This window comes from Aulonocara stuartgranti (assembly GCF_965226115.1).
Source record: "Aulonocara stuartgranti genome assembly, chromosome: 2".
In the NCBI taxonomy this organism is placed as follows: Eukaryota; Metazoa; Chordata; class Actinopteri; order Cichliformes; family Cichlidae; genus Aulonocara; species Aulonocara stuartgranti.
This window is the reverse complement of record NC_138940.1, coordinates 36,164,236-36,186,430: the sequence shown is the minus strand read 5'-3', so window position 1 is coordinate 36,186,430 and position 22,195 is coordinate 36,164,236. Positions and strand designations below refer to the sequence as shown.

The 22,195-nt window shown below is 40.9% G+C and overlaps 1 protein-coding gene across 7 annotated transcripts in view; it reads left to right on the top strand.

Annotated features, from left to right (window-relative positions):
- drp2 (dystrophin related protein 2) overlaps positions 1-22,195 on the top strand; it is a 119,538-nt gene that overhangs the window by 88,107 nt on the left and 9,236 nt on the right. For all 7 annotated transcript variants that reach the window (XM_082554711.1, XM_082554710.1, XM_082554707.1 and 4 more), the window contains 11 exons: positions 91-169; positions 2,014-2,074; positions 4,361-4,422; positions 4,935-5,009; positions 6,317-6,518; positions 10,101-10,186; positions 11,931-12,088; positions 14,243-14,409; positions 15,637-15,748; positions 16,593-16,729; positions 17,894-17,959. In XM_082554711.1, coding sequence (XP_082410837.1) covers positions 91-169; positions 2,014-2,074; positions 4,361-4,422; positions 4,935-5,009; positions 6,317-6,518; positions 10,101-10,186; positions 11,931-12,088; positions 14,243-14,409; positions 15,637-15,748; positions 16,593-16,729; positions 17,894-17,959 — 1,205 coding nt within the window. The remainder of the gene's footprint in view (positions 1-90; positions 170-2,013; positions 2,075-4,360; positions 4,423-4,934; positions 5,010-6,316; positions 6,519-10,100; positions 10,187-11,930; positions 12,089-14,242; positions 14,410-15,636; positions 15,749-16,592; positions 16,730-17,893; positions 17,960-22,195) is intronic.

Below are 22,195 nucleotides of genomic sequence, written 5' to 3'. Positions count from 1 at the left end.
TTTCTATTGTGGGGATTTTGTGGTGCAGGGACGAACAGCACGGTTCCCTTTGATTTGACTTTGCATGTGTGTGTTTGCGTGTGTCCTCAGGGTTCCATAGAGGAGCGGCTGAAGCAGCTCCAGGATGCACATAGAGACTTTGGCCCCGGATCGCAGCACTTCCTTTCCAGTAAGAGCCATTTTCTGCTATTTGAAGTTGGTGCTTCATGTTGCACCATTCTGTACCACCCTGTGCCGAGGCAGAGAAAAGAAGCCTAGGTGTATTACAGTTTAATGGTGATAAGACTATTAATTGCTGTGTTTGTGTGTGTGCCCGCACTGGGCTGTGTGTGCATTTGGGTTAGAGGTGGAGCTGGGAGGCTTTTGTGCATCTGTCTTTATCATCTCTAGCACGCTGCTGTGACGAGCATTCCCGGTGAAGCTCATCACAAGAGTCATTGCTCTCATTTGAGCAGGGATACATATTTGTGAATTCTGTCTTTTCTTTTACCTACTGCTCTTCAAAGACTACAAAGGAGTAGCGGGAAGGTAGGGGTGGGGGTGGGGCTGTAGGGGGCTGAAAAATTGGATTTACCTTGCCTAGTTTAAACTGATGAAGTGAAGAGGCTGAATGATGCAGGGATCTCTCTGTGCAAGTGCATCTGAAGTGTTGGCGTGTACTTGTGTGTCTCCAGTGTCCTCACCAACCCCATCCAGATTTACTGCTGTCACGCTGGATCAGAGATGCCACACTGGGGCTTATATAGCACTACTTCACTGCCAGCTCAGCCCACTATGCCCTGCAGAGATGTCTGGGTTTATGTCTATGTGGTTTTATGCACCAACATGCCTATATTTCAGCTTGTTTCATATTCCATATAGGACATGGATATGCATATATATGCACACAATTTCTATTGACACAAAACTGTTAAGTATTAAGAATATTCAAAATAATTTACTTTGTGATTCTGAAGAAAAAAGCTGTATTGTATCTAGTAGAGTCACTTAATATATTTTAGTTGCTAGCAGTACGACCCAATTTCTGAAGTGGTGTGATACACGAATAAGTGAAACTTTCCCCAAAAGCAGATATTTGAAAAAATAGGTTTGGCGAATAATGATGTAATATTTACACTTATGTCAAGACGAGTATATTTAGTCTTCATAGTACGATTAGGCCCTATAGTGGAATATTTATAGTCTGATATTAGTACTTTTACTTCAGCTGTGGTGTGTATCTGTGTGTACTGTGATCAGCTCAAACATTAAAACCACCTGCCTGGTGTAGTTCCCCCCTGTGCTGCCAAAAACGGCTCTGACGCACTGAGGCGTGGACTCAGTCCTGAGATATGTCTGGCATGGAGAAGTTGGCAGTGAGTCCTTTGGGTCTTTTAAGGTGCAGCTGCCTCCGTGTATCAGGCCTGTTCTAGCGATTACAATGTGATCTGGGAAGCTTTGAGATGGAAGCCGTTCAAAAGTTTTGCAGGTTGTTAGGAGCACTGCTACTGTGCTGTTGCTTTGGAAGGGTTGTTAGGGTGAGTGGTAGATGTCCAACTAACTACCAAGATGATAAATTATTGACTTCACCTATGTGCTAGTGTTTTTAATGTGATTTTAATGTTTGGTGTGTTTTATAGATACAGAGCACACAGGTCTGCATTGTCCCATGTCATTAAACAGTGATGGGCAGTGACATGGAGTGTAATTTGGTATTGTCTTTGCACCCTCTTTGATTCTTTGCTGAATCTCCTGTGGTTCAGTTTGGGGGGACCGTTAAATGCTACAGTCATCCCGTGTCACCGTCTTCTCTACCTCCAGTATTCTATTACGCCGTGCCAAACAAACCAATAATCTGTGGAAATCCCACACAATAGACTTGTCTCTTTGGCTGTACTGTGCCTGTTTAGCTCTGTTAAGAAGGCCTGAATGGATATGGTGTCTGGACATGCTGACAGGGACACTGTGCACAATGGCTGTTCATGCATGACATCCCTATTTCAAAATTGATTTTGTCTCTCTGTATTTGTACAGGTTCGGTGCAGATACCATGGGAGCGTGCTATCTCCCCAAACAAAGTGCCCTACTACATCAAGTAAGTGCAACTTCACGGTCAGTGTCTGTGTTGTCGGAGCAAATGTACTTTTTCCACAGCAGATTAAGTCGTTAGATCAAAATTGGGCTCATTTGCTATTTTTCAAAGCTGGTAGACATATTGCATTTTTACCTGTGGTGCAGTATTTTTACGTCTGGTCTTATAGGTATGGCCAAATGTTCTGTGCTCACTTTTTACAGAACACTAATCACAGAAGCCTTAGTCAGTGCTGTCTATTTACAATGCTAGAGGAGTTTATTAAAGCAAGATGAATGCATCGTCAGACAAAAACAGACAAAGGCTTTGCAATTCTATTGACAAGAGAAAGTTAGAAAGAAAAAATATGGAGACACTTGCAGATCAAATGTCATTCACTATTATGTAGAGACAAGGCATTAAATATATCTCTAACAATGGCAGAACATGCTTTTTGCAGTTTCTGGTGATAATTTCTTAAGAATAGCTGACCAAAGACTCTTACATGGCAGGAATACACAGGTTTACACACTGATCCCTCAGTCCATAGCCAGGGACTGGGAATCACCCAAACTGCATCTCAAACTACAACTAATCTGGTAGAAAATAATTGTAGCATTAAGTTATTTAACAGTTGGTGTCTCGAAGTAAACTGTTTCTATATAAAGCCCCTGTTACTGGATGTTCTTTGCTTTGTATCTTCTTATTTTTTATAGTTAAGATCTCACAGTGGGAGAAAGGGCAGTTGAATATGTAGTAGCAAACTGTAGTAGCAGATGTAGCAAACTAATAAAGTCTGTGAAACATGGAGTACCTGCATCATAGTTCAATGATTACACTGAATTTTCATACTGATTTTATTTCCATTATCGTGCTCATGTTAGATGTTTCCTTTAATGGACGTTTTTTTGTTTTTGTTGATGTTGGGTTTTTGTTTTTTGCTTGTTTCAGTTGTATCTGCTCCAGCTACGTCAGTGTCAGTCAACATGAAAGCTGCAATAGAAAATCACTTAATGCTTGTCATGTCAATCACATGCTCAAGCTATGCCTATCTCCTCTTCACTTGTCATTATTTTTGTGGTAGAGAAATAAGCTGGGGGGAAAAAAGCCATCGGCCATACGCCCAGACCCAGGCCCCTTTGAATCACTGAAGGAAATAGAGAGATGTGGGCGGCATTAAGAGGTCTTAACTGCAAAAACCAACCAATGCCTAGAGATTTTTTTCCTATAATAAACTCTCTTATAACACACAGTGTTCCTCTTGAGAACGATTGTAGAGAGAGAAACTAGTTTTTCTGCGTCAATTTGGGAAAATGTATCCATTGTACAAGCAAATCCATCACGTGGAGTATAATAAACCTTCATTAGATTAGAAACAAATGCTTCCCATTAGCCAAATGTTTGTTAAAGAGTGGATCAACTCTAAATGATTAAGACGAAATTCTGTTGTGCCACTGGGAGCCCTGTTTGCCTAAGAACTCATTTATCTGTTTACCTCATCAATACTGTTTATCTTTGGAGCGTTATAGATTTCATAATTGAACCGTGGATATGTTTGTTCAGGAGTGTGTTCATACACTATTGTATATGTATTGCAAACATTGGTACAGTTTGTTCTCCTAAAAGTATTTGTCTTCTTAATCATTTGAAACAAAGCTTCATGGGTTTTGCTTTAGTTCACTAGTCAGTTCTTTATGGGCTATATTACTATTCCAGTGGGAGTGGAAGTAGCATCTGAGTAGCACTCCACTGGGTACCAATCAGTGAGTGCTCGCACAGGTAAAACGATGAGCACTGCCCTAAAAGCCTCCTGGGTCCTGGGCTGGCAGGCTTCCTCATTTGGAGTTTCCCATTTATATTCCTGTGCTTGTTCTTTCTATTGAATCTCTTTTATAGATGCAAAATTTTCTACATTTAAATGTTCCCATCGAGCTAGTCTTGGGAGAGAAAAGTGTAAATGTATTTTCTTTATGCAGATATGAGTTGGATTTTATATTGTTTTTCTGAGGAAAGTCTTTAAAGCTACTGTGATTGGGTCTCCATGAGAGCTGTAGTGTAACAAAACTTTTGATGTCTGCTCTTTCCAATCCTACAATCTTTTGTCTTATCCTAAATAATGGTCACTGTATTCTGCCCTCTGTTTCTCCTCTTTATCTCTTACTTATTACTCGTTCATCTCACTCCTTTTGCTGTCTGCCACACCTGCCAGACTCTACCCCTTTGGCTCATTTGTGCTCCATTTTTACCTCTCTGGCCTGAAAATGAGTACCTCGATTCTTTGCCTTCCTAATGAAATCTTCTTTCCATCAGCCATCAGGCCCAGACGACATGCTGGGACCATCCAAAGATGACAGAACTGTATCAAGCGTTGGGTGAGTAAGGAGACAATTAAAACACCCTCTTGCTCATTCGTCCAGGAACCCCACTGGGCTGCAGCAGAACCAGTAACACGGCACCACCGGGCTTCAGCTTTGAAGGTCCTGTCATATAGCTCATTAAGGGACCTTTATTTCAAACACCTTAGGGACTACATCTCTACTGTCATTAACCTGCGAGGCCCAATTTGCCAGCTCTGTGATTGCTTCTTGCTTAGCCTTTAATTAATTGTGATTAAACGACATCATGTATTTTACCATTAATCTGATGTGACACGGCGAGCTTGCAGGGGAGATAGGCCCGCTGTCAGATACACGTGTTCAGCTTAGAAAAAGGCATGCATGCACACAGACAGATAATAATATTATCACAGTAAACTACTAATGATTTCTGCAGTGGTGTGATAAACAGGGGGGACACATGATGTCTAATTTCTCAATGGTATAGCGGAGTCATGCAGGATGAGTTTGTTTTCTCTAATCTTTCTATCCATCTCTCCTTCTATTAGCGGATCTGAACAACATCAAATTCTCAGCATACAGAACAGCAATGAAGCTGCGGCGGGTTCAGAAAGCTCTGAGACGTACGTACAGTATTTCATCGACGCTATTTTCTGTCTGCTGTGCTGAAATGGCTGGTTAAGTGATATACAGTTATCCTGCACCATAACTAATCCACCGTGACAAGCTCTCTTCAGGAATGAGATATAATGATTAGCTGCGGCATGTTTCTTTATTCGGTTGTCGAAAGCATCAGCGCTCTTTTGTACCCTACATAGAAATGTGGTTGAAAATATTCTTTGCATTTTCCTATACTGTCAGCTTTGAAATGCAGCAATTAAAAGTACTGAAAAACTCAAGAGCCACAAGAAGAACTACTCTACTGCCAGATTCCTTCCTCATTTTTATCACGACCTGAATCGTTAGCATTCTGGGTAATTAGCTATTAATTGGTCCATTTGAGTTACATAATAGGAGGCAATTAGTTTTTGCTGCATGGTTGAAGCTTGATTGTATGCCACTTCAGGGTCAATACCTCCAACATGGCCTTTCTTTCTTGCTTTCTTTTTCTTCTTCCCTACATCTCATCCATTTCCAGCATTGGTGTAGTACTCGAACTCCCCTGACCACAGACCTTCTCGTATTTGGTATTCCTAAAAGTGCCCAGTTTCACACCTATTCAGTTATTCATGTTCAGCCTGTTTTTCTACCTTCTCTACCTTCATTTACCACTCCCTTTCAACCTTCTTTCCCTTCTAGATCCCACGTTCCTGTAATAAGAACTCACCATGCATGGAGCACTCTAAAAACCCCCTTTCAGTCACGTTCCCACTTCCTTTCTCTTGCCTGCTCTCTTATCTCTCACTCCTCGGGTCTACTAGTTGATATCGTTACAGAACTTAATTGCCAGGCTGCACTGATAACTGCAGAATTCTCGCTCTTTTTGATTGAGTAGTGCTGCATAAGAAATACATTTTAAGCTGATTCCCTCCCAACCTTTAAAATACTACTGTTATCTCACTCTGTTCTACCACATTACCGTGCTATCCAATTATACCTGGCATCAACGGACACCCTTTTAACTCCACTCTTAGGGATGGGCCATCAAATTAGTTTAGAAGAGCGAAATCAAATTTGTGTCACTGCTCTTGAAACATCTGGTAGGGCTTAAGTGGGCAAAAAGGGTGAATAAGCACTGCTGTCACCCATGCTCTCGTTTGCTGAGGTGTGGATGATGATCCCGCTGACTGTATGTGTGTTTGAAAGTGAATGTGGGGTCATGTGTCGTTATATGTGGATGTTTAGGCTTTAGCTCATGTACACATGCTTGTAAACATAACACAATATTGTGCCATATTTATGTCTCTAAATAAATATGTGTTCTTTTTAGTGGATTTAGTGGCACTGAGTAGCCTTGTGGAGATGTTCCGGGAGCAGGAGCTGCAGCAGGCAGATCATGTGATGGATGTGGTTGAGGTGATTCATGGCCTGACAGCTTTGTATGAGAAGCTGGAGGAAGAGAGGTCCGTCCTGGTTAACATTCCACTTTGTGTTGATATGTGTCTTAACTGGCTGCTCAACGTCTATGACAGGTGAGTAGGTTGAAAAAATCAAAAGTGAAATATATATTAAAACTTACTTGTGTTAAGAACTGCAGCAGGTATCTGTGTCTGTATTTCAGCTTCGCTCTTATAAACCAGTGGCTTATCAAGTAGACACAACCAGCAGACATACTTTGTAGTTGGACAAGTTTAAATCCAGCATTAATCTGCCTTTAATGTTTTATCACTGATTTCTATTTCTCTGTTATATTTATACTGATTAATCTGAGTAAAGGGTTTTATAGGGTTGTCTCCGGTTCTGTTCATAATTTTTATGGACAGGATTTCTAGGCGCAGCCAAGTGGCGGAGGGCTTTCACTTTGGTGGCCTCAGAATCTCATCTCTGCTTTTTGCGGATGATGTGGTTCTGTTGGCTTCATCGGGTGGTGGCCTCCAGCTCGCACTGGAACGGTTCGCAGCCGAGTGTGAAGCAGCGGGAATGAGGATCAGCACCTCCAAATCTGAGGCCGTGGTTCTCAGCCGGAAAAGGGTGGAGTGCCCACTCCGGGTCGGGGATGAGTTCCTGCCCCAAGTGGAGGAGTTCAAGTATCTCGGGGCCTTGTTCGCGAGAGATGGGAGAAGGGAGCCGGAGATCGACAGACGGATTGGGGCTGCAGCTGCAGTAATGCGGACGCTGCACCGGTCCGTCGTGGTGAAGAGGGAGCTGAGTGTAAAAGCGAAGCTCTCAATTTACCGGTCGATCTACGTCCCTACCCTCACCTATGGCCACGAGCTGTGGGTAGTGACCGAAAGAACAAGATCGCGGATACAAGCGGCAGAAATGAGCTTCCTCCGAAGGGTGGCTGGCCTCTCCCTTAGAGATAGGGTGAGAAGTTCAGCCATCCGGGAGGGGCTCAGAGTAGAGCAGCTGCTGCTCCACATCGAAAGGAGCCAGCTGAGGTGGTTCGGGCATTTGACAAGGATGCCTCCTGGGCGAGGTGTTCGGGGCATTTTTTATTTTCCATCTGGAATATCAGCTGCTCTCTAGTGGATCCTTGCTTACAACTACTTGATGCTTTATGTAATTCTTAATGAGTAGGATAGTATTAAAGGCTTGAAATGGGCCCGGAGGAGGCCCCGGGGCAGACCCAGGACACGCTGGAGAGATTATATCTCTCGGCTGGCCTGGGAACGCCTTGGTGTTCCCCCGGATAAGCTAGAGGAGGTGGCTGGGGAGAGGGAGGTCTGGGCTTCTATGCTTAGGCTGTTGCCCCCGCGACCCGGCCCGGATAAAGCGGATGAAGATGGATGGATGGAAGGTGGATATCAGGGATTTCAAAGAGAAACTGCCCAATTTGAAAGCATTAATGAAAATATAATTTTTTTAAAAAGTTCTTAGGAATGGAGTTAAAAGAAGTGAGCTTACAAAACGAATACGAGACCACACCTGACTCTCCAACCAAACTGTCAGTAGTGCCGCTGCCTCGTGGGTAATGCTGGTAGCAGGTATTAACAAGGAAGAATAATGTATGGAGGGAAAAGGTCAGTATTCATGCAGTGTAAAGCCAAAGCAGTGCAGCATTTTTATTATAAATGACACATTCATTTCTGTCATATAATGCTCATAAAGTTTCATATTATACCCACAGTTCAGGATATTTTAAGTCAGTGCCAAGCTCATATAAACAAAACATCAACAGTGAAGTATCAGTATCCTTACAATATAGGCACTGGTTGCTCGAAGCACAATGTTGCTGAATGTCCGTGAATGAGGCAAAACTGTGGCTTTTATATTGACTATATGGGGCTCTATGGATTTAATTCACATAGCAACTGTAAATCACTTAGATTGTTGAATGTTTTTTATTTTCCATCTGGAATATCAGCTGCTCTCTAGTGGATCCTTGCTTACAACTACTTGATGCTTTATGTAATTCTTAATGAGTAGGATAGTATTAAAGGCTTGAAATGGGTCTAGGATGACCATAATATCAGGATTTTGCAGAACCAGGTCTCATTCAGCACTACTGTTATTGCATCAGGTCACTAGACTTAATAACATTGATCAAATTAAATAAATATGGTACACACTGCATGCACAGTCACTGTTTGTGATGTCATAACTTACTAAAAAATCTATTTTGAACAATTTGTCATTGTCATAAACAAGAGTCTGTTTGCACATTGATGTAACCACAGACATCTGTAAACAGCTACATCGTGACAAAGCCTCCAATAACACTGTCCAGGCAGAGAGCCATTCATCTCCTCTGAGACACAGTCGAAACAAATCCTCTTTGACACAAACACTCACCCATCTTTGTTCCTGATTGACCATTTTCTGCTGTTCTCCGAAGAGAAACCCCTTAGAGCAGCCTCTGAAATCCAGGGATAACCCCACGAGGACTGTAAATGCAGTCTGTAGCTCTTAACTACTTGCTGCTAATGAGAGACAATCAGGGACTTTACCTTCTGAATAAATTCCGGTAATTGCTTTTTGTTTTCCAATAGCTAGCAGCGGGGAATGTGAATGAGGTGTGTGTGTGTTTGCGTGACCATTTTTACAGCCGTTTTCTTTCAGTGAAATGTGTCCTACAGTATATCGCAGCATACATGTGTCCTCTAGAGACATGCCGCACTAGCAAGGTGAGTAGGAGTGAAGTGTCGCCTGAAGAGCAGCGCTGGGGTACATATTGAAGATGGCATGTGGTACACAGCAGAAAATGTGTGAGAGGAGTTGACAGCCAGTTGTACCCATGTGCTCTAATTTCAGCCCTCAATCTAATAGGGGAATGAATACTCCATTTGACTGTAGTGGTCTAGCCTGAAAAAATCTCTCTACCTCACATTTTGACCCGTTGGTGAATTAGAAGCTGAGTCCCGTGTCTGTTCCTGTTTCTAGCACATCTATAGCATCAATGTTTACTTCTGAGAATTCTCCATTCTTGATTCAATTTCATACATCATTGATTTGAAGTTCTCCGATGAATTTGATGTTCTTGATTTCTCACTTAGCGTTTCAAATGTTAATTTGATAAGCCCGGTTTGTGCCAATGGTGCTCAGCTCGGCACTAAATTCTTTCCGGCTGCGAACAGTGTTGTTGTGTTGGCCCCTCAGATCAAAGTATGGTAGCTTATACTCTATTTTTATTTTTAAAATTTCAAACTGAGAAAAAAGGTGGACACACCATTGTCCACGTCGATGGTCTCGCTACTTGCAATTGATTATTGGCTATTATTTCAGCTTGGGGCAGCACTTTTGAGGCTCACTGAATGTGAGTGTGATTTATGAATGTGTTTACGCTATAAGCGTGCACGTCTCTGAGTGACATTGTGTTGTTATGAGCTTGTTATTGCTCTTCTTGGCATAAACCGATGGACACGATACTTTACCGAGTCCCAGTAGTGCCTTTAGTTACTCTGATTATGTTCTAATACAATTTCACACTACTGCACTGACCTACACTCCACTTCTTTTGACCCGTGTAATTCCTCCACACTTTGTCCCTCCCAGCAGGGCTCAAGCAACGTATGAATTAATTATCATGACCCAGTGCGCCATGATTTGAGATTATTCACCATTCAGAAACTGTCACATTTGAACACTTTTTTTTTTCGCTTTCCTTTCTGCAGTGCTCGAAATGGCAAAATGCGAGTTCTCAGCTTCAAGATGGGATTGGTGACCTTGTGCAATGCAGACGTCCAAGAGAAGTACAAATGTAAGTCTGATGCTCGCTCATGTGCCTAATGCATCTCCTCAACTGCAAACAATGAGCCAAAACAAAACCGGCCTGATTGCCAGTATTACATAAAGACATCCACTTACTCTAATGGAGGAAATGACTCTGCTTCCATTATGGAGAAGGCATTTTTACTTGTACAAAGTACATCAGGAGCCTTAAAAGGATTGCTGGCCAAAGACACCATTCATGCACACTCTCATGGCTCTCATTCATTTTTTCACAGGTCAATTAGGAAAGATCTTAGGATTTTTCTGCATCTTTTTTTTTTTTTTTTTTTACCATAAATTAAGCTGTAATATTTTATTAGTGCAGGTCAGGAGGTGGAGCAGGTCATCTGCTAATCAGACGGTTGGTTATCTATAGATAGGTAGGTAGATAGATAGATACTGAAACTGTTAGTTAACCTTTACGTATTGGTAAAATAGTGAGGGAGCATTTGAACTAACAATGGTTGGAGCTGGAGCAGCTTGTAGTTGATACATGATTTGAAAAAAAAAAATGCTCACACTCTCCTATGCCAAGATTATTTATGCCTGGCATACCATCTGTGTCAGGTCTAAGACTGAAAGATAACAGATTTTCCTTCAGTGGTCCCAGAGGTGAGTTAGGCCCCCCTTTTCTTGGTTAAAGGGGTTCAACCAGTCCATATTTGTCACTAAATTCCTATTTTCAAAATAATTGATAGATAAAAGTAAATATAAATAAATAATAAATACAAATTCCATCAACCTTGACAAATAAATTCTGGAAAGCATCCTACTTGTGATTACTACTGAGTCCTCAACCTTCTAGTAACAGAAATACAACTTTATTGTACTTTTTCAGCATTCTTAAGTGTTATGTTTAATTTATGTTACCTCGATTATGTCCTTTGACATTTGTATCAGTGTAAAAAACAAAAATCAAAGGTCAGGAAATACAGCATCAAAAGTACAGACGCTGGCTGCAGTGGACACTTTTTCATTGTTTTTACCCCTGATCTGTAAAACCTAATGGGGTGCTGTCATCAGCCATCTTTGTCCCATGCAGCAAACCCAGTTTTACTACAAAGTTTGCAACATTTGCAGGCTGCACACTTAATATCCTGTATTCTCTATAAATCATGTAAAAAATAAAACAAACAAACTCTTTTTTTAATTAAACAGCTCAGTGTTTGACTTTGACTTCAACACACCAGAGTTCTAATTATGAGGGTGTACATGGTGCTGGCTGTTTAACATGTGCCTTTATTTAGTCCTCTTGCCCAGGTGTTATGGGCAAGAGGGATCCATGGTACGCCTGTACTGGCATTGTGCAGCACCCTCGCATGCCTGTCAGCATTCATCTCCTCAGCGACAGGCTGACTTCCAGCTAGCTTCGTAAAGATCTCATTCAAAACCCTGGCAGGACTCTACTTATGCAGGTCTTTCATCTCCAAGCTGACCAGCCAGACCACTAATACCAATTCTGTCTCTCTCTGTATGTCATGAAAGTAAACATTATTCCACAGTGCTTTGTTTGGAAACCTTATATCTGAAATGTGAGGTCCATTGGTAATAAAGTTTTTCATCTATTCCATATTTTATTGCTCAGCGTGTATGCTCTCATTTTAAATGAAGTATGCCATTTCTTTTAATTACCCTAATGTGCTTTCATTTGAGATTTAATTCATAATTTACATTTTGAGACAGCGCTGCTGTATAATCAGTTTAAATAATTCTAATTAATAAACATTTTGCAGACTTATTCCGCCAGGTGTCTGCTCCAGGAGGTTTAACAGACCAGCGTCACCTCAGCCTGCTGCTCCACGAAGCCATTCAGATCCCCCGCCAGTTGGGTGAAGTTGCTGCTTTTGGGGGCAGCAATGTGGAGCCAAGTGTCCGTAGCTGCTTCCGCATGGTGAGGACACGCTCGCATGCATGCACGCTCAAGGAAATCCAGAGAAAAGCAACAAAGCATGCACAGTTTGCTGATACATAAACATGTGTTGGAGGAGATGTCAATTCAAATCCTGCTGCTGTGGCCTTTGTGTGGATAATTTTTTGTTCATACCTCAACATATTCACACACTGTAACATAAGTGCTAGTTTCAATTTTTGAAACAATACCTTAATTGCTACCATGAGGAATTTGAAAGACACCTTGAAAACTTAATTGTAATGAAATTATTTTTTAAAACCACTTATTAATCTCCAGGAAAATAATTAAAGACCTCTAATTATTCCGAATTGAATTTGTCTACACCAAAGCGGCATTACAAATAGAGAAAAATGAATGCCAAAATTAAACATTTGCTGGTGGATGAGTTCCATAAAAACCCACATATAAAAATAAAACCGTGTCACGACTCACATCAGAAGCTGCCAGATTTGCAAAGTTGTGTTTTACTGACATTAGCACATTTTTAATTCCTACAAAGAAAAAAGATTCTCCGTGCACATCTATAGTAAGTAGACACATTAATCTGCTGTGCCGAAAAAAGCCAGAAACTACACCAAACACATTATTACAGGGTCAGGGTTAGACAATACGTGATGTGACTAGCACATCAAGTAGCAAGAAGATGCTTTGTGTCTTTTACATGTTCTAAATTTGTCTGAATTTGCATACGTGGTGTAGGTTTCAAGAGCTTTAAGGCATGACATTCAATTTGGGACCTCAGGTAATTACTGAGTTATTAGGAAGAGGACAGTTTTTGTTTTTTTTCCTGAATGATGGCCTTTTAATTCCCTCATTTTCAAAGCAGGTTCTAATTATACACGCTCTATTCTGGCCCATGCTTGCTGTATCAGCTACGGCTGATTAAAATCAATTCCTTTCTCTACTTGCTCCATGCCAGGGCATTTAGTTGTAGCTAAAATATGAATTTAATGTGAATTTGGGGGTGACCCATTTGCCTGTTTACCACTTGACTTTGAAAGTGAGGTAGATCACTTTGTGGGGCATCACTTTTCGTATATAAACACAGGCTTCTACACAATAGAAGTGTTTGCTGAAGGTGTTACTTTATGTGTAAGTTTATGGGAAAAACTCTTTCCGTAACAATTTTCATATCCTGCCAAAAGTGATGTATTGTAGAAGTCCATGTTGTTTAATTGCCACATTGTGAGGCGTTCTCGTGGATAACTGGATGTTTATCACTCTATTTTCCCTGCTGGTATTTAAAACATCCCATCTGCTGTGTGCCTCTTTGCGATGCAGCGGCATGCACAGCATAGTCAGCGCCAGTTCCAGGTGTTCGGTATGCAAGGGGCTGCTATTTGACCTCCCACATGGAGCAAAGCTGGCTACTAACAGAGAGAAGCTCCTTCATCCCCTGGAGACTCTACACCTCTGTACACCTCACAGTCTGTGTGATCAGTGCACATACACGCACACATTTATTATGTTACCCTGCCTGAGCAGTGGAGGGAGCCCCAGGGAAATCAACCTCTTAATGCATCTCTGATGCAGACTTAATGAGAATTTAGCACATCATGGATTTTAAGCGCTTGGCGAGTCATTCTTTTATTAGGTTGACTTCCTTTTTATCCCACTTTCTGGAATTCCCAACAAGCTATCTGCTGGAGAGACAGAGAACCCACAAACATCAAATCAAATCAAATCAAATCACTTTTATTGTCACATCACATGTGCAGGCACACTGGCACAGCACATGCGAGTGAAATTCTTGTGTGCGAGCCCCACAAGCAACAGAGATGTGCAAACACAACAACACAAACGAGCAAAATACAAGAATGTTATGCAGTGTACACAGAAACTAAATTTATGTCTCTTTTACTGTGGCTCTATAACTGTTTAGGTTGTTGCATAAAAGCGAAAGATATCTCAAAGCGGTTTACCTTTTCTTTCATGCTCTTTGTCCCGCTCTTATCTTTTCTATTCTCTTTGAGTCCTTATTTTCAGCAAAACAATACTCCTTGTGCGAGTAGGTTAGCAAAGGAAACATACTTTCTTCTTTAATTACTTTACATATCTCACTTGCTGCTGGTCTATATTTGGATTGTTTACAGTCTTCTGCGCTTCTTTCCTCCCCTAATCTTCCTTTTTCAGGCCCCAGGGAAACCCGCTATTGAGGTGTCTCACTTCCTGGAGTGGATGAGCCTTGAGCCGCAGTCCATGGTTTGGCTGCCTGTGCTTCACCGAGTGGCTGCTGCAGAGTCAACAAAGCACCAGGCCAAATGCTACGTCTGCAAGCAATGTCCCATAAAGGGCTTCAGGTAGGCAAGTGTTATGTGCAAAGATGTACTGCATAAAATGATAAATATGGATCTGAAGTGATATGGGCTAATTAAAAGGAAATCAAAATCAATCAGTCAACTGCAGCATAGCAATGAGAAACATACAGCGCATGCTATAAGACAAATAGTCAACCAACAATCCAAATAATAAGTAGGAAACATAAAGCAAAGACTCAAGAATGAACCTGGTTCTGCTAGAGCGCATCATATCGACCACCTTATACATTATTTAGAAAGAGCTGTTTTTCAGCTGCCTATGAAAAACTAGGATATAAGCAGTAAACTGTGCGACGGCCCACCATCTACACTTCCTGCTTCTCGCAGTTTACTTCCAGCAGCAGCCTGGGTGGGTTGTCAGAGAAGTGGCTGCACCTGAGAAGTGGGAGTATCCAAGTGCTCTTCCAGTCTTTGTCTGTGCAGCTTCCGCTTCTTCATGATGTTCCTGATTTGATAGGATATGTTGGTTCTAGCATCCTTGCCCAACAACCTGTGCAACAACCATACACCACCGACACCAAAAACTTTAACACCAAACTATATTGAACTCTGCTTTGTGAGCCTGCATGTGCCTCTGATATATCTAAAATAATCACCCTAGGATCTTTTTGCACTTTATTACCTACAAATTCTAAACTTGAGTTTATTACAGAATTAAAAGTCCATTTCAGAATGGAAATGCTGGAAAATCTAGTTTATAATAAAAATGATGAGAGATAATGAGGAAAAGCTGCACACTCCATTGCAGATACTATAGTATTAGCATCACGCTTGAAGGTTTCTGAACAAAACTGGCCCAAAAAATTAATATAATGCAGGATGTCGTTTGAAGTCTCTCTGAGTATTAATATTGTTTATTTTCATCAAATGTTGTGAAGAATATAAGTGATGTATGTGCACGTCTATATGTAATAATAGCAGTTACTATTTCACATTCATACACAAAGCACAAAACTGAAAGCAATTTGAATGCGTCATTCGTCTTATTTAGATAAGATTAGACACACAAACCATTATTTTCCCTGCACTCGTTTTTTGGGGTTTTTTTGTCACTTTGAAGAAAAACACCCAAAAGGTCTCAGCGTGACGGTGTAAACAGATTTATGTCCCAACAGCAGGATAACACAACTACACACACTGAGCCACTCTACTCTGTCTGGTTCTCTTGCAAACATCAGTTGAGCCTCTCTTTTATATTGATCTTGACAGGTATCGCAGTCTGAAGCAGTTCAATGTGGACATCTGCCAGACATGTTTTCTAACCGGGCGCACAACCAAGGGAAAGAAGCTGCACTACCCCATCATGGAGTACTATACACCAGTAAGACAAACATTAGCTAGTGCTCTTACGGAATACAAATTCAAGTTCCTAGTGATGGATAGAGCCCAGCTGTACTCCAACGAAAAGGGAAAAAAATGTACTCCTGTCTCCTGATTTCTGCTGCCAGACATGGATTAGGCACCTTTCCACTGTACGGACTCTATCATCTATAATACTGTTACATATCCTTATAGTTATCTGTAGTATGCAGAGACTGAGCACTACTCAGCAGCAATATCCTTTTGACTTGAACGGTGCACATAAAGTGGGATTTGGAGCACAAAACTCCAATAAGACCAAAGTCTTAAACAAGTGCATGTACATTGTCCAAAGTCGAGTTCATTCTAAATGAGTAGCTGTTGCACTGTTGCTGGAGTGCTGGAGTGTACTGAGATGGTGCCAGATTAAATCTTTAATCAATTCCAAGCTGCAAAATATGGCAAAGGGCCATCCGTACAATGTGTTTTTTTCTCAGTGGACAATATTTTATGTTTGCTAGCTGCAGTTTTTTCCCCACCAACTAGGCAGGCAGGCGCCCATAGATTTCTACACTGATTGAGAGAGTAGGAAAGAGAATCAGAGAGGGGGGGGAAAGAGGCGAGAGTTTAGACAAAATATAAAGGATCGACAGAGAACAGCAGTAGAAACTGAATGAAAAAGCACAGTGTGGAAAAAAGTTGGTAAAGTCAAAACAAACCGGCTTCAAGGCAGACTGGATACATTTTAAATGAGGTAATGTTGGAGAACGCAACATTTCCAAGAAAACTAAAGTTGTATAAATTGTCTCCCACCCATCACCTCAACTTTACCCACTTACCCCATGTGCACCTAAATCACACTACAGACAACCTCAGGAGAAAAGATGAGGGACTTTGCCAAGACTCTGAAGAACAAGTTCAGATCAAAGCAGTACTTCACGAAGCACCCGCAGAGAGGTTACCTGCCAGTGCAGTCAGTGCTGGAAGCTGATACCTCAGAGACGTGAGTCCTGCACATAAACACACACAGAACACAGTCATCTCTCTCCTGTCATCTGTCCCTCACTGACTCACTGTTACACCCATACATACTCCTGCTGTTGCAGGCTAATTATCATGCTGACTCACTCAGATGGGTTAAAGAGAAAGCTCTGTGTTCAGGATTAAAATAATGTTAGTCCTGTGATCTCATTCTGGCTCGGGAGCACTGTTCACATGACTGAGTCTCATTTAAAGTGGGAAACAGGCAATGAGACTAGCATCCATTAGATCATCGTGAAGCATTGCTTCAGGCTACGATGTACCCAGGATGATTTACACAATTATGGGTCCAGGTTTTGGCCCATTTTTATGGTCATCTTTTATGACTATTTTATAAATGTCCAACAAATAAGGATAAAGGAATATCTGTCCTGCCAACTAACAATGAGCTAGAGCTAAAGATTCAGTATATGGTTATAATAGGAGCTTATTAAAAAGGTATGGTCCTGACCTTGCGACATTAAGCCTGCCCTCGTCAGACAAAGGGAAGACCATTAAATTGCCTTTTTCCAGCTAAGATCTCAGTCATATGATAAAGTGCTTTTGGTTGAAGATTACATCTCGGCAATGTCATTTTGCAGCAGCATACATAAAAACATACTAATCCATAAATTTGCCTAGGGCACAAAATGGAAAAATAATTGGAAACAATGCTTGACCTTCATATTTAGAGATGAAATATATTCAACGAATAAATGCAGCTTTTTTTCTGTACCCCTCAATTTAGGGCAGCATTATGATCAACATCATGCTGTGCCTTCACATACTCAAGATTCTTAGTGCATAAAGCCATTTTGTTAAAAAGAGCTTACTATACAGATGTCCTCGCTCCTAATCTTCTGATCAACTCATTACTTATGCAGCCCACTCACAAGCCAGAGATGATGGCTTTCAAAACCATCACACATTCTTCCTGTAAAATCACCGGACCTCTGTCAGAATCCCTTTGTGCTTCCCTAAATAAAGTTTTTCCTGAAGTCTCTTTGGTTTGTTGCAGTGGTAGTAGTAGTAGTAGTAGTAGAATGCTAATTTTTCAGTTTTGCTTTTCTGCAGCCACACATTCATGTTTTGAAAGAGTTAAAAATTGCATCTGTGAAGTATTGACGGTGGCGCCTTTTGTTCCCAGACCGTGCTCCTCGCCCAAGCTGCCCCATGCAGACACACACAGCAGGATTGAACATTATGCCAGCAGGTATGTGGCTTTCTGCACTGTGCTATCTATCAAATCATTACTACGGAGTCTTCTTTCCATTCTCCAAATCAACCACCCCCTTCCCGCCCACCCCCTTACATACATTCACTCCACCCCACTTTTCCCTCTTCTTCTCCCCTTTCTGTTCTCTCACCCTTTAGTCTTTGCCACACTCTAATTGAGGTATTGATTTGTCTGCGTTGTGCACTGTACTCCAGCTAGGATAGAGGCTGTATTACCCAGCGGTTTCCTTCACTCTTATGCGCCACACAAACACAGTGAAGTTTGTGACCATTGTGTGTACGTGTGTGTGTGTACGTGTGTGTAGAGGTCAGCAGGGCTCAGCGTGCCTAGCAGCTTGTCACTTACTGGGGCAGTGAGCCCATTGGTCACCTGGGAGCTGTCGGTGTGGCTTAGTGTCTGTTTGACAGCATACAGGGCACACCACTGGACTCCCACACTCCTGGCAGCTCTGCCCACAGTGCAGTGTGCATGCACGTGTGTGTGTGCGTGTATATGTGTGTGTGTTTTGGTAAGTGTGCCACTGTGTATTGTTTCCCCTAGGCTCTTACACACAACTGCTTCACACACTGCCAAAACATAGGGAATATGCACCAAAGAGAAAGCAAGTACAATTGTCCTCTTTACCCCCTTTATCTCTTCCCTTTTCCCTCCTCCTATATCTTCTTTGCCCCTTTTTTTCCTTTTGCTATCTGCAATCTCTCTCTTCTTTTGTCTCCCACCCTATTTTGCTGCTTTTTATAGGTATCTAACCCCTTTTCTCTTATTCTTTAACATATTTTCTATTTTGTCATCTTGGATTCAATAATTTGTTTTCAGTCATGCTACAATTTTCTGAAAAGGCTGTTCAGTCATATTGGTCTCAAGTAGTTTCATTCTGTAATTGTAGCTGCCACAATCACAGAAATAAACAACAAATAAAGAAAGTGGGAAAAGCGGTCATGTACCTCAGACAACAATCTAATTTGGTAAAAGTAAGACACATTTATTTGCAAATTTTCAATCTCCTGAGAATATTTTAGAAAAATGTGCACAGTTGGAAACATTTTCTCAGAAGCAAATATTGTTTCATTGTACCATAATAATTTCGCATGTCTTTAAACTATATATGTTTCTCATGTCTGTTTTCTGCATATAAAATAATGACTTTGGGCTCCTCACCAGCAATGGAGTCCCAAAATAGTTAAATGATTTATCTTTCAAATTAATAAATGGTGTCTCATATTGATGAGACACTATAATGTGGTTCAGTAGTACACAACGCACATTGTCTCCATACTTACTTAATCATTTTGTGGCAAATATTCAGCAAGGAAACATTCTTCAGTGATTTTGATCCATATTGACATGATAGGATCACACGTCACCAGCTCTACCACACCCCTAAGATGATCTATGACTGAGATCTGGTGGCTGTGAAGGTCATTTGAGTACAGTGAACTCATTGTCAGCAGTACTAGGATAATACCTAGTATGGTTGTGTGTAACTAGCAGTTCTTTAGAGTTATTGCTGTCTTTATAACATCTCAAAGAGGTCTATTCATTCTTCTCTGACCTCTGATATCAACAAGGCATGTTTGCCCAGAGAGCTGCCACTCACTGGATATTTTTCTTACTTTCAGACCATTCTCTTTAAACCCTAGAGATGGTTGCGTGGGGAAAATCCAAGTATATCAGCAGTTTCTGCAATACTTACACCAGCCTATCTGGCATCAACAACCATACCACGTTCAAAGTCACTTAAATCACCTTTCATCCCCATTGTGGTGCTTGGTTTCAGCACAGAGGCACTAAAAGCTGCATAACACTTTCAATACATGTGCAACACTCATTACTAGCATCAATTTGTTTATTTGCAATAGTAAAACAAAAACCTTTCTACAAATTATTCCTAAATGTGTTCAACAGTGAATACAATTCTTTACACAGATGTTTATATGTCTAACTCTATATCCACACAAATGGGTCAAGCTGTTATGGTGTTATCATTATCTTATCAACCATTTAATATTACACACCAGGTGTTTTTCAGTGTTGTAACATGAACGTTTTAAGTGTAGGTTTATTGGTAAGCACTAAAAAACTGATTGCTGTATAGCTTTGTACAATTTAGTTTTACTGAGTTCAAATCCGAGAGGTGTTTTTGCCCAACTTGCCATCTCGAGCCCTTTGTTAGCTCTGGTGAATTACATACTAATGCGGGGGGTTTTCAGCTTTTTCCATCCACATGTATTGATGGGATCTGAGCAAGAAAAATGAACCCCAAACTGTTTTAAAGGTCTCCTGTTATGTTTTTGTCTGTGCATGAGTGAATGGGCAAAAGGAAAAAATGAATGAATTATAAGGGATGATAAACGCTTCTAAATCGATGGTGCTACAGTTCGACAGAAGAAAAAAGACAGCAGTGAGCTGACTCATATGTTCTCACTGAGAACTATCAAAAAAAAACAAGTAGACAGAACTTATGTAATGCAATAGTGACTGTGTTATTCATACATTAGCAACAAGATTGCTCCTTTCCTTCTCCTTTCTTTCTACCTGTAAATAATATATAAGGCAGGTGTGTTGGGAGTGATATACATGGTAATTCATGCCATGCACGTATACAGATGTCTTCAGCAAGACGAGCAACGGCAACGCCAGTGGTTTCAATGCTCAGGCCATTGCATTCACTGCATATGTTTGGGACTGTGCATGAATGAATGGGCAAATGAGAATGCAATGAATTATAAAGAATTCCAAATGGCTCTAAATGAGAATAGGCAGTCGCACATTTATTCACAAAAAGGAGAACTGTGTAAGCCCACTCGTATGTTCCAGCATCATCTGAGCACCATCATAATAAGAGTAGACACGCTTTATTGTGGTGGTGTTATTTTATTTGTACTCTGGCAGCAAGAGGAGATCTTTATTTCATTCTCCGTTACCTTTTTTTTTACTTCCTTCCTTACTTTTACTGTCAGTTAATGTAAGATAAAAGGGGGAAATTGTTCTTATTTGAGTTCTTTGAATTTTCAGTTTCAAGTTTGGATAAAATCTCTGTCAGTTCAGTTTGTCTAATATTTTTCCTTTATGATGGCATATTGTGTGTGTGTGTGTGGGGGGGGGGATTGGGTTTATCTAGGCACAAACCCTGCTGGAACACAAAACCACCAACTGCACGGCAAAACAAGACAAGAGTGCGCTCTTTCATCAGCATATAAATGATTATATGTTTCTAAGCACAAATGACAACCTTAAAAACATGGCCAGGGACTGCAGATGAAGATTTGCCCATGGCTTACTCTACTACAATAAACATAGAAATAAACAAAATTCTGAAAAAAAGCAAAATGATAAAAACACAATCCATGCCGCATATTCTACAGTCATCTCAGAGGAAGAGTACTTGAAGTTTCAGGTTAGAACAGTCAGTAAAAAACACAGTGCATCTGCTTCCTCCTCTCGCACGTCCTCTCTCACTCTCAATTCAATTTCATGCAATTTCATAGCACAGGAAAGTGCAATAAACAATATGAACAGTAATATAACAATATGAATGTTAATATAAGATTAAGATTTCAATATTAGTGCATATCTTGTGTATGAGTGTGTGGAGGCGTGGATTGCCATTCAGTTCCCCTCTGGTTGTAACTCGTTTTTACATACTGTGCAACAGACATGAGGTCTGTCGCTTTCGCTAAGGATTATTTCTAGTTTTCAGTAGTTATTAAACTGTTAAAATCTGTTAATATTGATATGAGGACTTTATTTCTTTCATTATCGCCACTGCTGTGATGAAAGCAGTGGGATCTTTAATTAAAAAAAAACTTGTTACATTAAAAAAAGAAAGTAAGATAAGATTTTTCTAAACCATAGCCCTTTGCTCACATTTCTTATTTCTTATTTTTTTACATTAATTCATGAGGCTAGAACACATGTAAGCGCAAGAAACTTGAACAATACTGTCTCCTATTTCTTTTTGCTCTTTCTTGTCTCCTTTGCTGCTGTTCCTGACTGAAGCTTGAGGTCTGCGGCGGTTTTGTGATGAATAGTGTTGCGGGCTGAATTACGAGCGGTCGGGTTCACAGGCTGGGCCTCCTGTAACAGGCCATGGATAAATCCTGCATTTCTCAGTATTATGGTCTCATAGAAAACTGGAGAGAAATGGAATCTTATGTGGATGCACCTGACAACCTCTACATCATTCATCCCCACTTCTACCATCCCTCACTC